The following is a 14230-nucleotide window of genomic DNA, read 5'->3' as shown; positions in this document are numbered from 1 at the left end:
TATAATGGTAGATGAGTAGTAGTACACTAGTTCTGCAGTGCTGCTTGTCTGTTGCTGTACTTATATTCTTCAATTCAGCAGAAAGGGCACCTTGTCAAGAATGCTGCATTAATTATTTGTAACCCATAATTATAAACCTGATACATTTAGTGCTGCAGCTATGTATTTTCTATCTATCAAACAAGCAGTGCATAATTATTTGTTTGGTCCTGAAGCTGTTAGTGCACTCAGATTCTGAATCACTGAATAGATGGTCTGCTTTTAATTCTTCTGCTGTTTTGTAGTCAACGCTTTTGAAAATATTCTTTATCCCAAGAATGTCCTTTTGATGTTTGCTTATTGTCTTAATGTTGAGAAACAAAACACATGACATTTGCATGAAAATCTCTAGCTACATAGCCCAAGTCTGTATTTTTTTTAGGCTTTTCAATCTAGACACTGTTTATGCTGACCATTAAATAAAGTGTTAAATTACCAAGTGATCCCTTAGGAAAGCAGTGCTGGTGGGGCATACTGAATCTTCTAGCTCAGCAGGCTGCTTGTTCACAGGAAGATCTGGAACAGATCAGTGTATACTGTACATACAGTGACTGCAGGTTTAGTATAATGGGTGGAGTGGATTGTATAATTCAAGGCAGCACTATGTTTTGTAAGTAATCTTTGCTTTCCTTCTGCAGGTCTGTACGTTTGGAAGTCCATCTCAGTGGCTTCATGTTGGCGATATTGGATTTCCTTTGCCACAAAGTGGTTCTTTCATGTCCTTGTGCTTAGCAAATTTTCTGGCTCTTGGATCTGGTAGTTTCTTGAAGAATCCTCTTGGCCTGACATGAGCTCCCAGACTCACCCAGGTATTTTTTTTTTTTATGTTTTAATGTAATCTTGTCATGCTGCATTGTAGAATTTGGCATTGAGGTGAATGTTTATACTTTGTCTGAATGCAACAGTTGCCAAGTTGATCTAGGAAAGTTTTAATATAGCATTCAGAACTATCTCCTGTTTCAAAGTGATTATTCTCTTACTAGCTCATGAATAAATCAAAATTCATTTGGCACTTCATTTGGTCCAAAAAAAAAAAAAAACCTTGTGCCTGAAGTGCAGCCCTATTTAGAACAATTGAGCAGATGGCTGGAATATGCTGAGCATGTTTAAGTGTATGAGAATATTTGCATTGTTGGTGTGTGCTTTTATTTCTCCTGCTCTGTTCTTTTTTTGTTTCTAGTTATAGTTGTTCTACCATATTTCTGGATGAATCTAGGTTAAAATATTACTATACTATACGGTGATAAACAATGCTTTATAGCTTCCATTATTACTGCCATAATGATACTAAATTGCAATGACTGTCCTATGACAGTTTCCCACCTCGGGCTTCTGTTGTGGGTAGTAAATCCATCTGGTGTTGAAAGGGTTTAATGAGGGGTGTTAGCAATTTAGGAAGAGGTCAGCATTTTTAAAAGCTTTAGCTAGTATTTTCAGATGGGGAGAGGATTCCGTACTGCATTTAATGGCAGACTTGTGATAATGCCGCTTCTAGCTTCTGTTCACTGCCTGCTTGGTGCCTTTTCATCCTGAGAGCGGTGAAACAAGATCTATTTATAGATGGCAGTGGACTAGCTGTACTGTGTTGTATCTGTCCTGTTTTCATACAGATTTGTTATATCCCTCCCCTTATGCTAACTGCCAGCTTGAGAGAGGCCTTCTGTACTTGTAGATCTCGTGTTATTTTGTAGAAGCTTCATACATTCACAGTTATAATGGATTTTGTTTATTCTAGCCGTTATTTCTGGGTAAAATTATTTTTTAACATGATAGAGTACATTCTGAGAAGTTAGGTTTGTTGCAGTGCTGTTTGTGAAATTCTGTTTGAGTGTTATGCATTTTGGCTTTGTGATATGTATAATTTAATAAATATATTATCTGCTTCTTGTTTCTGGCATTTATTTGATATATGTATGGGTCACCGACAGCCATTTGATAGAGGCAAGATTCATAAAGCTGCAGGAACCCTACAAAAAATACTTCCACCAACGTTTCAGCATAAATCTGACCATTATTGAGTTCTATGTTGACTGCATAACCCTGATGTAATTGTGCATCTTCAGTTGCATTATCGAGTTCTAAGATGACTGCAACACCCTGGTGCAATTTTGCAAGTTCATTAACAATTTGCATGCTTCATATAATCCCCATGCTCCTGTCAGGTACCCAACCACAAATATTGCTATTATGCAATGACGCCTCCTCAACATGTCATAAATTTGTAGGTATAAACAAGGGGAAAAAAAATCTGTTCTTGTGATGCAAACATAATATTGCATTACTTGATCCTGTGTGAATTGCTGTCAATCTGGGTGATGTAATGGCGGGCAGACACAATTGGATGTTACAGTGAAGCGGTGCAAATAACTGTGAGGATGTTCTGTGGAGAGTAATGTATATAACCATCCAGTAAGATTTCTGTTTACTAAAATTGCTTGTATTTGTTGGTTTCATTCCAAGTATCCTACTTTATAATTAGACTGGATTCTTTACAGGTCAAGTATGGCCAAAGTTCTTTTGGCCGTACTTCTCTTTTGGGTCATCCAATATTGGGATAAAGCTTGAAGTCACAGAGCTAGTCCAGGCCTTGCAGGGATCTCATCAAGAGTCCGGATCTGCCCAGATGGCTCTTAGCACACCTCTGAGAGCCTGAGCCAGTCTCTCCCACTCCCTCCATAGTCTGGTCTCCTATGAGTTCTGAAGAGGCAGAGCACAGAGCAGTGACTGATAGTCGCTACTCTCAGCTCAGAGTGGACCTTAGAACTGAGCGATCAGCAGTCTTTAATCACTCGATGTAGAGCCGGCGAGGGGGCAAGCTGCAGCATTAGATTAATGCTGCATCCATATAGGTTGGCATGTATTTTTTTTTTTAATTCCTATACTTCTCTGATAAATGGATTCAGTCATCAATTGGCCCCTGAAATAATTTGAATTGTTTTTGTAGTACAATCTTATTTTCCAGGGACTACTTATTCTTGGTTATTAATTTGTATTTACGTCTGTCAGAGCACAAGGGTAAAGCTGTTTTACCTTTGGTCAAATATCATCGTTTATACCAGGCACCAGGCACAAAAACTGACATATAACAAAGGTGCTGTCAGAATTGCATGAAAATCTAAAAGCTCTAGATGACAGGTTTGCTTTCCTGCAGCCCAACATCTCTGAGCTCAAGCGGAAGACAGTCAGCCTCTGTAGGGTTCTTACAGCCTGACACTGAGCTGACATTTCTCTTTTTTAACTGGAGATTAATACAATTAAAGTATGCATACCTATACCTGAGAAGTAAGCCTGAACTAATATAACTGAAGAGCAGAGAGATATTCTTAGAAATGACTGTTTCAGACTGGTTCTCTTTAGATTGCAGGAAGCAATATAACTGGGGAACAGTGCTATTTTTTTCCTCTTCATTTCTAGTTCCTGGGGTTGTAAGTGCTAAATCCTCATAACTATATATTAAATCAGTAAAAAATTAATTTGTGAAGTTTTTACTTTTGTTTGCAATAGACTAATATATTTCTGAAATTAGTTTTATTGTTCATTTTTCAGTTATGTGAACTGCCTGATTTTGCTGCATTGGACATTTTTTTCTTGATGTGTTAGAAGAACATCGGTTCATCCCTCACACAGCCACTCAAGGGATATACTTGTACAGTGCACCCATCACTTTTCTCTTTCATGCGAGTTGTAGGCATTGATTGCAGGCTTAATTATGTTTCTTTTGCCATCTAACTCTCAGAAATTCTAGGAATAAAAGTACCTTGTTGAAAGATGCTTTTAATTTTACCCCTTCACTTCTATTTTTCACAGTCTTGGTAGTAACATGACTGTACTAATGGGCGTTCTTGATGAGCTGATGCTACTTGCTTGAGGCACTGCACTCCTTTTTGTACTTTGGATTAAGGATTTGGAGAGAAATAGTCGTGAATTGTTTCCTTAGGATGTGAATAGACAAGATGTACTCAGCTGGGTGTGTCTTTGATAAAAGTTTGTATTTGTGTTCGTACACTGCTCACAAAAATTAAAGGAACACTTTGAAAACTCATCAGATCTCAATAGGGAAAAATATCATGCTGGATAACTATACTGATATGGACTGGGTAATGTGTTAGGAACGTAAGGATGCCCCATCGTTTGGTGGAAATGAAAATTATCAACCTACAGAGGACTGAATTCAAAGACACCCCGAAAATCAAAGTAAAAAATGATGCAGCAGGCTAGTCCATTTTGCTGAAATTTCATTGCAGCAACTCAAAATGGTACTCAGTAGTTTGTATGACCCTCGTGTGCTTGTATGCATGCCTGACAACGTGGGGGCATTCTCCTAATGAGACGATGGATGGTGTCCCAGATCTGGAACAGGGCATCATTGAGCTCCTGGACAGTCTGAGCTGCAACCTGGCGGCGTTGGATGGACCAAAACATGATATCCCAGAGGTGTTCTATTGGATTTAGGTCAGGCGAGTGTGGGGGCCATTCAATGGTATCAATTCCTTCATCCTCCAGGAACTGCCTGCATACTCTCGCCACATGAGGCTGGGCATTGTCGTGCACCAGGAGGAACCCAGGATCCACTGCAGCGTAGGATCTGACAATGGGTCCAAGGATTTCATCCCGATACCTAATGGCAGTCAGGGTGCCATTGTGTAGCCTGTGGAGGTCTGTGTGTCCCTCCATTGATATGCCTCTCATACCATCACTGACCCACCATTAAAACAGTCATTCTGAACAACGTTACAGGCAGTTTAACATTCTCCACGGCTTCCCCAGACCCTTTCACGTCTGTCACATGTGCTCAGGGTGAACCTACTCTCATCTGTGAAAAGCACAGGGCGCCAGTGGCAGACTTACCCATTCTGGTGTTCAATGGCAAATGCCAATCAAGCTCCATGGGGCCGGGCAGTGGGCACAGGGCCCACTAGAGGACGTTGGGCCCTCAGGCCACCCTCATAAAGTCTGTTTCTGATTGTTTGGTCAGAGATATTCACACTAGTGGCCTGCTGGAGGTCATTTTGTAGGGCTCTGGCAGTGCTCATCCTGTTCCTCCTTGCACAAAGGAGCAGATACCGGTCCTACTGATGGTTTAAGGACCGTCTACAAACCTGTCCACTTCTCCTAGAATAACTGCCTGTCTTCTGGAATTTCCTCCATGCTCTTGAGACTGTGCTGGGAGACACAGCAAACCTTATGGCAATGGCATGTATTGATGTTCCATCCTGGAGGAGTTGGACTGCCTGTGCAACATCTGTAGGGTCCAGGTATCGCCTCATGCTACCAGTAGTGAAACGGACCCTAGCCAAATGCAAAACTATTGAAAAATGGTCAGAAAAGATGAGTAGGGAAAAGAATGTCAGTGGCTTTCACCTGTAAAACCATTTCTGTTTTGGGGGTCATCTCATTGTTGCCCATCTAGTGCACCTGTTGTTAATTTCATTAACACTAAAGCAGCTGAAACTGATTAACAACCCCCTCTGCTACTTAACTGACCAGATCAATATCCCAGGAGTTTAATTGACTTGATGCTATACTCTGAATAAAAATGGATCCTTTTAATTTTTTTGTGCAGTGTATTTAAGTAAATGAACTGAAGTAGCTAAAACATTTTTCATTTGGTGATTTTCGGAGTGCAGTTTTTCACATATCCTCTTTTATAATGCGTTTTGGTTGTCTTTAAAAACTTGTGATCTTTTAGGTGAAAATCTGAGTGCTTACAGTTCAAGATGAGGGTTGTGTCTAGAGTATGGCTTGTGTTTTGGGAAGTGTTGACTAATCTATTCACATGTCTCAGTGAAATTGTAATAGACGATAAGCTTTCAGTTAACCTTCACCTTTTCTCCAGGAATTGACACGTTATGGGTATATGTTAAGTTTGCCCATTCTAGAACTCAGCCACATTTTTAAAATGCTCTAAAATTTGTGAACCTTTGTAATATTTAGGTGTACTGACATCTTGATTCCTCAAGTTGCATTGGTTAAAACTGAGCTCCAGACAAATGTTAAAAAATATCAAGTCATTCAGTATTAAACGCTTTTACAAAGCTGGTATTATAATCTAAACGTATTTGGGTATATTAAAGTATGTACATTTTTATAGCCCTTCTTTACATGAAGGTAAGACTATGGTCTACCATAAAAAAAAAATGCTACAGCACTTAATTTAAAGTGCGTCTGCACTTAGTTTTCTTCTGGCCCCCTTGTAAAGTCTCACAAATACCTGTTGAGCCTGCCAGGGAAGTCCCAAGTACCACTAATTCACAAGCCCCTAGCTTTTTGATCAGTACCTGGTCACATTTAGACCTGTTCATTGCTCTCTGCAGTGACAGCACTGCCTCTGTTTCTGAAACCCTCCGACTGTGGAAGGGTAGGGGGCGTGTGAGACACACATAAAGGAGGATTGAACTCATTCAGGGAAGGTAGAGGGTTTGTATGAGACTTGTGCATCACATAGTAACTGGAGTTGAAACTTGTTTTGTTTAGCCCATCATACAGGAGCCTTAAATTGTATTGTAAAATCGTATAACTTTAATAACTTTAACACCAGGTGTTAAATGTCATTCTAACTTGTTTCAGGCACTGGGTTTGAAGGTATTTAGACATGGCCTACAAGAGTGGAGAGGATATTCATAGTCCAGTGAGCAGGTTGGTGTAGGGGTAATAGCACAGGTAGCTACAAACCTTTAAAAAAAAAAAAAAACAATGCTCTTGTGGCATGGGGTTTAAAGCGCAAAAATGCAAAACCGAATTCTGTATCTTGGGAGTTAGAACTATACTTATACAATGCATTCATTAAAGTATTCAGACTCTTTGCATATTTTCAATGTTCTGTTGCAGCCTGAAACTACATTTGTTTAAATTAAATTTTTTTTTTCTTCTTAATCTACACTCAGTACTCCATAATGACAAAGTGAAAGCAGAATTTTAAAAATATTTGCAAATGTATGAAAAAGGAAAAGCTGAAATATCACATTGGCATATGTATTCAGACCCTTTGCAACAACGCTTGAAATTTAGCTCAAGTGCCTCCCATTTTTCTTGATTGTTGCTAAGATGTTTCTACAGATTGATTGAAGTCAACCTGTGGTAAATTAAATTGGACATGATTTGGAAAGGCACACTTTTCTCTATAAAAGGCCTCACAGCTGACAATGCATACTGTATCCGAGCAAAAGCCATGAGGTCAAAGGAACTGCCTGCTGAGCTCAGTGACAGGGCTGATGCAAGGCACAGGTCTGGGGAAGGTTACAAAAATGGCAAAAATCGGCACTGAAGGTTCCCAAGAGCACAGTGACTTTCATAGTTCTCAAATGGAAAAAGTTTTGGCACAACCAGGACCCTAGTAAGAGAGGTGACCAAGAACCCTCTGACTGAGCTCCAGAGATCCTGTGTGGAAATGGGACAAAGTTCCAGAACGACAACCATCACTGCTAGATGAAAGCCTCTCCTCAGTGCAAAACACATGAAACCCTGCTTGGAATTGAAAAAGCTAAACACCATAGTGTTTAGCTGTTTAGTAGGAATCATAGTATTTAGCAGTTTAGTGGACATTGAGAAGGAGAGAGGTAATGGGCTGTCATTTATCTGGAGTGTATTCGCCCACATGTGTGACACTTCAGTCATGTTGGCTGTACAGAAAAGAAAAAGGAGGAAATGAACCGCTTAGAATAGAACTGAAAGTGGAGCATGCCCAGTAGATGTGGCAACAGCTGGTTTACACAATCTCAGGCTGCTGCGGTTGACACAGACAAGAAGGGCAGGACCTTAAACAGCAGGATCAACCTGTTTTTTTTTGGGGGGGGGGGGGGTTTGCAGAAAATGAGTATGAACAGCATTTAATACAGCATGTACTGACAGTTTTTAATGATGTGGGTTTAATAAAACTTTATTGGTTATTTTGCTTTGTTTTGGTGTCATTTAACAGACTGATATGGGGTGAGGCATTCGAGCTGACCTGGAAGTGTAGCAGGTGCAGACACCCACTCCATTGTTGTGCTGTTGCCTGACTCTAGATTCTGAACATGGATAAGATACGCAGACTCTGGCTCCAGCTGGGTATTTTTGGAGCCTCCACTTGCGTTCCAGACTCTGTGGGAAGTTTCATGGTTAGAGTTGCAGCTGGGGTTTTTCCCAGAAGTTGTGTCAGGGTTTGCCTTCCTCAACAAAACAAGCATGTTCTATTTTCAACATTAGCAAGGTTTAAAAAAATTACGTAACATAAAAAAACGTAAATCAAACAGTTTAGCAAATGCGGGTTACACTTAATGCTGGATCACAGAGAGCATGGTCTTCAAACTGTAAAAAAAAAATTTTACATACGTGAATGAATAAAATTTAAATGAATTAATACATTTTACTTGTATCTTTTTAGAAAGCATTGTGAGAGCATTGTTTGCCAGCAGTTACTTTCCCAGACTTGAGAATGTACATTCTGCTATCAACTTCTTAAAGATAAGTTCACCTTTCATAACATGTTATTTGTTACACTTGTATTCAGGTTGTAACATGTTATGAATAGACCATACCTGCTTTGACAGCTAGCGGGGGAACTTCTCCTCTCGATAGCTGTCAAAATGTACAAAAAACAATCCTCCTATGAATGAGAAACTACAAGTCCCGACAACCTTATCGATTTATCAGCTTGTAGGTCTCAATGAACTGCCATGGCACTGTGGAGCCCCGTGGTAGTTCATTAATTCTTCCTGTCAGTATATCTGCTTGCCTGTACATCCTGTGCAAGCAAGCAGATATACTGACAGGTCTGCAGGAGACCTGCATGGCACCAGCGATCTGCTGATCTCTGATGCAGTGGTTTACAGGCTTTTGCAACAAAAATTTAAAAATTTTTACCTGCAAAAAAAGTGCATTTATAATTTTTTTAGCAAAAGATGAACTTATCCTTTAACACTGTTACATGCAGCAAAGGACAGACAAGCATATGTCTGCACAGGGGGGCGTAGTCAAAATGGGGACCTGAGCAGACATGGGTGACCAAAGCTCCGCACCAGGCTGCTGCATTTATCTGTTTTTTATAGGGGTCTACCCCTATAGGTGACACAATATACACCTTGGCATCTCAGGGCATGAACAGGGGTCACTTTGGGACCAGACATAAGCGGGTCTCTGCCTCTTAACCTCTAAACCGTCCCTGTCTGTAAAAGGGAAAGTTGTCTCTGGCCATCTTAACATGGCTACCCAGACTGAAGCAGGGGACTCTGCGGCATTGGAGCCCGATCAATTTACTGTCCTTATGCAAGCCATCTCTGTCAGACCACGCTTACCTAAGCAGAGAGGCACATTGGCGACTTGGAGGACTCTGTTCAGGAACACTATGCCTCCCTACATACCCTCAAGGTCAAGGTGGAATCCCGAGTGGAAGACATCAGGATCAGGAATCGCTTGAATAACCTTTAGGTAGTTGGGCTGCCGGAGGAGGCTGAAGGGCAAGATCCTGTGTCCTTCACGGAGCGCTTACTGTACATGCTCCTCCCTCAGGATCCTGTGGCCTTCATGGAGCACTTACTGTACATGCTCTTCCCTCAGGCACCATTTTCTCCCTTTTTCACGGTTGAGCGGGCTCATGGGATGCCACCGGTAAGGGGACCGCCAGGTGCTCCACCATGAGCCTTCATTTTTCACCTCCTCAACGTCCGGGAAGGAATATATGGTGCTGTGACTAACGCAGAAACTGAAGGCTCTGCATTTTGAGAATGTTAAGCTTATGCTTTTTTCCTGATTACTCGGTGGAAACTCACAGGCTCCAGGGGACCTTTGAATACGTCAAGGCCCAACTTCGCACTCGAGGGTTAAAATACAGTATACTATTCCCGACACCCCTCCGGGTGGAGGATGGTAAGTCTACTCGCCATTTTACCTCTCTTGAAAATGTCTCACAATGGCTTGCCCCCTGCCTGCTGATATGGGTCGCACTTTTACCTAATACTTCTGCTTGGGCCGCAGACCGCTGCACTTGGCTGAGTTGCTCGATATCTGCCTTTATTGTGCCTTCAATGCTTGCCTAATTACTTACTCAACTTATGCGCTGCCATATGTTTTCATTCACTCTCCTTTTGCATTTTACCCGGGGGTCTGTTTGGTCCTCAGGAACCATGATTTACCTATGCAACTCTTTCTGTTATATAGCTGCCCGGGGATCATCTATGGACTTATGGACTGGACTCTACCCCTGAATCTGCTACAGATGTTCACGCCTAACGTATTTCTGAGGATCCTGCCTTCTTATCTGTTGTGCCAGATCCTTCTACTCTCCTGTGCCTATATGTGCCTCCAAGCATCTGATAATTGTTACCTATCCATGGGAAAGATCCGTGAACATTTTCTGCAACCCCCTGTTAGATGGGTATTGAAGTCCCCTTCCTGGATTTGGGAAGAGGGCAGCCCCTATGTACCCAAGTTTGTGCCCTTAGTCATGACTTAAGTGTCTTCTCCTTGGCTTTTCTGGTGGATTCCATTATCCCACGGGCTGTTTACTGGACTGTTTGCGGACTGAACTGGTCACACAAAGGTTTTGTGTATTTATCTTAACTATCTTTCATGTATCCACCCCCCCCCCCCCCCCCCCAACAATCCCATAGGGATTGTTCCTATTGTTTGGTTTCGGTTTATTAAGCACTCCAAGTTTCCATTGGAGATGCTGCGAGGGTCTGGGTTTCCTTACTGTATGTTGTTTGCTGGGGAATGTTCTTAGCAGTGGTTTTCAACTTCAGCAGCAGGGTTTTTTTTCATTTCATCCCTCTACATGGGTTTCTAAGTGGCTGTTTCTCTATGGATTGCGGGCAGGATTAATCTCTGTATATTGTGCTGGGAACGGAACTTCCTCTGGACCTTTGGAATCATTTCTATCCTGTTTGGATTTATGGTTTACTCTCTCATTGCCCCTATAAGATTTTTCTCCTGCAATGTATGAGGTTTAAATGCTAAAATCAAGAGATTTCTAGTCTTACCTCAAGACTTACAACCCTCATGTACAGTATCTCACAGAAATGAGTACACCCCCTCACATTTTTGTAAATATTTTATTATATCGTTTCATGTGACAACACTGAAGAAATGACACTTTGCTACAATGTAAAGTAGTGAGTGTACAGCTTGTATAACTGTAAATTTGCTATCCGCTCAAAAAAACTCAACACACAGCCATTAATGTCTAAACTGCTGGCAACAAAAGTGAGTACCTTGAGTACCCTTCTATCTGGTTATGCTACTGATAATATAATTGCAGGGGATTTCAATATACTCCCAAGTCCATCTTTAGATAAGCTTACTCCTGATGTTGCTGTGGACTCTCTAAGTGGCTGTCTCTTTATGGATTATATGATGAATGACGGTGGAAATACCCTGATGTCAGAGCCTTCACTTGTCACTCCACTACCCTTAACGCCATGTCTAGGATAGATTTAATATATGTTAGTAGCTTACTATCCAAAGTTCAAGAGGTCTCTATGCTCACTAGAGGTATCTCTGATTATGCCCTTATGATGTGTAGTCTGGGGTGCATTTAAGGCCTGTGTCAGGGGTTGTTATCAATCTGCTATATCTGCAGCCTGACGAGCTGCTGATCTGGAGAGTGCAGGGAACAAGGCCTTGAATCACAGTATACTGTTACTTGTAATTACTTACCAGGATATGCAGGTAGCATACCAAGAGGTAATGCTCCTCCAAGTGGAGGCTGCGGGAGAGCAACAGTTGTCCCAATTGCAGCGCATTTTTGAGCAGGGCAAAAAAAAACGGGATGCTCTTGGCTTGATTGTCTAAAGAGCAAACACCTACTACCAGAATTGCTAGGATCCAAGATGGGAATGGTCTGTATTTCACTGACACGGTTGCTATTAATAATAGTTTTGCTTCCTACTATAACTCCCTGTACTCTTTTTGGGCGACCTATTCGTCAGATGAATTGGCCTCCTTTCTAGACCAAATAGTTTTTCCACTCTAGCCTCTTTATTTAGGGAACAGATGCTCCACATACTCTGGAAGAGGTGCACCAGGGCCTGGGTGCTCTCTAATCTGGCAAAACTCCAGGTGTAGATGGTCTTCCACCCAAATTTTACAGACAGTACAGTAAAACTTTAACTCCTAAGCTCCATGCAATGTTGGTTGAGGCTTTGCAGAAGGGCGCCCTTCCAGCGTCTGTGGTCCAGGCAGTCATTGTAGTTATTCCTAAGCCGGCGAAGGATCTGGAATTATGCATGTCCTACCAACCTATTTCCCTCTGTATTTTTTTTGTCCGAAAAAAGAAACATCTGTTGCCACCAATGATTGCGAAAATCGGCCGTTTTTCACAAATTTTCCAGCATGACCGATCAAAGAAATGAGGAACCACGAAAATCAGCTGATGCCATTGCCCCACTAACAGTGCAAATATTGGCCAGTTATTCTTTCAGACGAAAAATCGTCCGGTAAACGAACCGTCTATGGCCTGCATTACTCACTCACTTTAGTGCCTGGAGGCTCACTCAGCTGTTTTATATTTACAATGTGGCTGTCAGCTGCTTGACCCAAAGTTTCCCACCCTCACATCCTCCTCATACACAGCACATGGGCTGTACGGAGAGTGGGTGGAGAGAGGGAGGGGCGGGCACAGGGAGACAGAGCAGATATAGCCTCTCCCATTCCTGTCGAGGTGGGGAGCTGTGGTGTCTGGGCTCCGTGAAAATGGACACTCAGACCTGTAACAGGTGCAGCCAACATCTCTATAGAGCAGTGTTTCTCAACTCCAGTCCTCATGGACCCCCAACAGGTCATGTTTTCAGGATTTCCATTATTTTGCACAGGTGATTTGATCAGTTTCACTGCCTTAGTAATTACCACAGCTGTTTCATCTGAGGGAAATCCTGAAAACATGACCTGTTGGGGGTCCATGAGGACTGGAGTTGAGAAACACTGCTATAGAGGGATGGCAATACTGATGAGGCCCCTCTGGTGCGTAGCACCTGGGTGTCGTCAGCACTGCCTGAACCCCCATAGAGACACCACTGCCTGTGACTGGATGAAATCCGCCCACACCATGTAATTGCCAACAATAAAGATCTGATTTCAAAGTATGACAATTTAAAACCGTTTATTGATAATAATTTATTTTACTCTGTATCCCAAAGGCTGTTTTTTTATTTTGAACATGTGACCAGCAGCAGAGGAATAGAAGCTCCTACTGATTGTTTCCCTGCAGACAGGCTTGGAAAGAGCTGTGACAGCTATATATTGATTAGGGAAAAGGTACTTTTTTTTAATTAAAATAATTACTGTGCCATCCTCCACATACAGAAAAAGAAGGGACAATATAAATTAAACAGTGTGTGTTTAGTATCGCTTTAAATCTGACTTTCTACTGACACACTCCACCTAAGGCCTCATTCACTCAGGCTCTGAGGCCGTGGCCCAAGTTTTTATACACCTGTAAAACTATTCCTGTTTTGGGGGTCGTCTCATTGTTGCCCATCTAGTGCACCCTGTTGCTAAAGCAGCTGAAACTGATTAACAATCCCCTCTGCTACTTAACTGACCAGATCAATATCCCTGGAGTTTAATCGACTTGTTGCTATACTCTGTTTAAAAAGCATTCCTTTAATTTTTTTGAGCAGTGCACAAAGATACCAAAACAAATAAGTTTAGAAATTAAGTTATGTGTAATAAGATGGATTGACACAGGGAAAAGGTATTGAACGCTGATGTTTGGTTCTTTCCATCAATTTTCTATTGGATTCAAGTCAGGTGATTGGGTGGGCCATTCTAGCAGCTGTATTTTCTTTCTTTGAAACCAATTGAGAGTTTCCTTGGCTTTGTGTTTGGGATCATTGTCTTGCTGAAATGTCCACCCTTGTTTCATCTTCATCATCCTGGTAGATGGCAGCAGACTTTGCCTTGGTACATTTTTCCATTCATCCTTCCTTCAATGATATGAAGTTTGCCAGTAAGTTTTTGCTGAAAACCAGCCCCGCACCATGATGTTCCTCCAAACTTTACTATTGGTATGGTGTTTTTGGAGTGGAGTGCAATGCCATTTGACCTCCAAACATGGTGTATAATATGGCATCCAAATAGTTAAATTTTGGTCTCTTCTGACCAGACTATATTCTCCCAGTATTTCACAGGCTTGTCTAAAAGTTGTGCAGCAAACTTTAAACGAGCTTCAACATGCTTTTTCTTCAGCTATGAAGTCCTGCGTGGTGAGCGTGCATAC

General features: G+C 41.7%; 1 protein-coding gene across 1 annotated transcript in view; it reads left to right on the top strand.

Moving 5' to 3' along the window:
• Positions 1-681: 681 nt before the first annotated feature.
• HDAC4 (histone deacetylase 4) overlaps positions 682-14230 on the top strand; it is a 273670-nt gene continuing 260121 nt past the window's right edge. The window contains exon 1 of the mRNA XM_089693176.1: positions 682-848. Within this exon, the coding sequence (XP_089549302.1) occupies positions 827-848 (22 nt within the window). The 5' untranslated portion in view covers positions 682-826. The remainder of the gene's footprint in view (positions 849-14230) is intronic.

This window comes from Staurois parvus, unplaced genomic scaffold, assembly GCF_062004578.1.
Source record: "Staurois parvus isolate SC_StPar_1 unplaced genomic scaffold, SC_StPar_1.0 ptg000616l, whole genome shotgun sequence".
Lineage (NCBI taxonomy): Eukaryota > Metazoa > Chordata > Amphibia > Anura > Ranidae > Staurois > Staurois parvus.
Note: the sequence above shows the minus strand (reverse complement) of the source record. Positions and strands in the feature narration are given on the sequence as shown.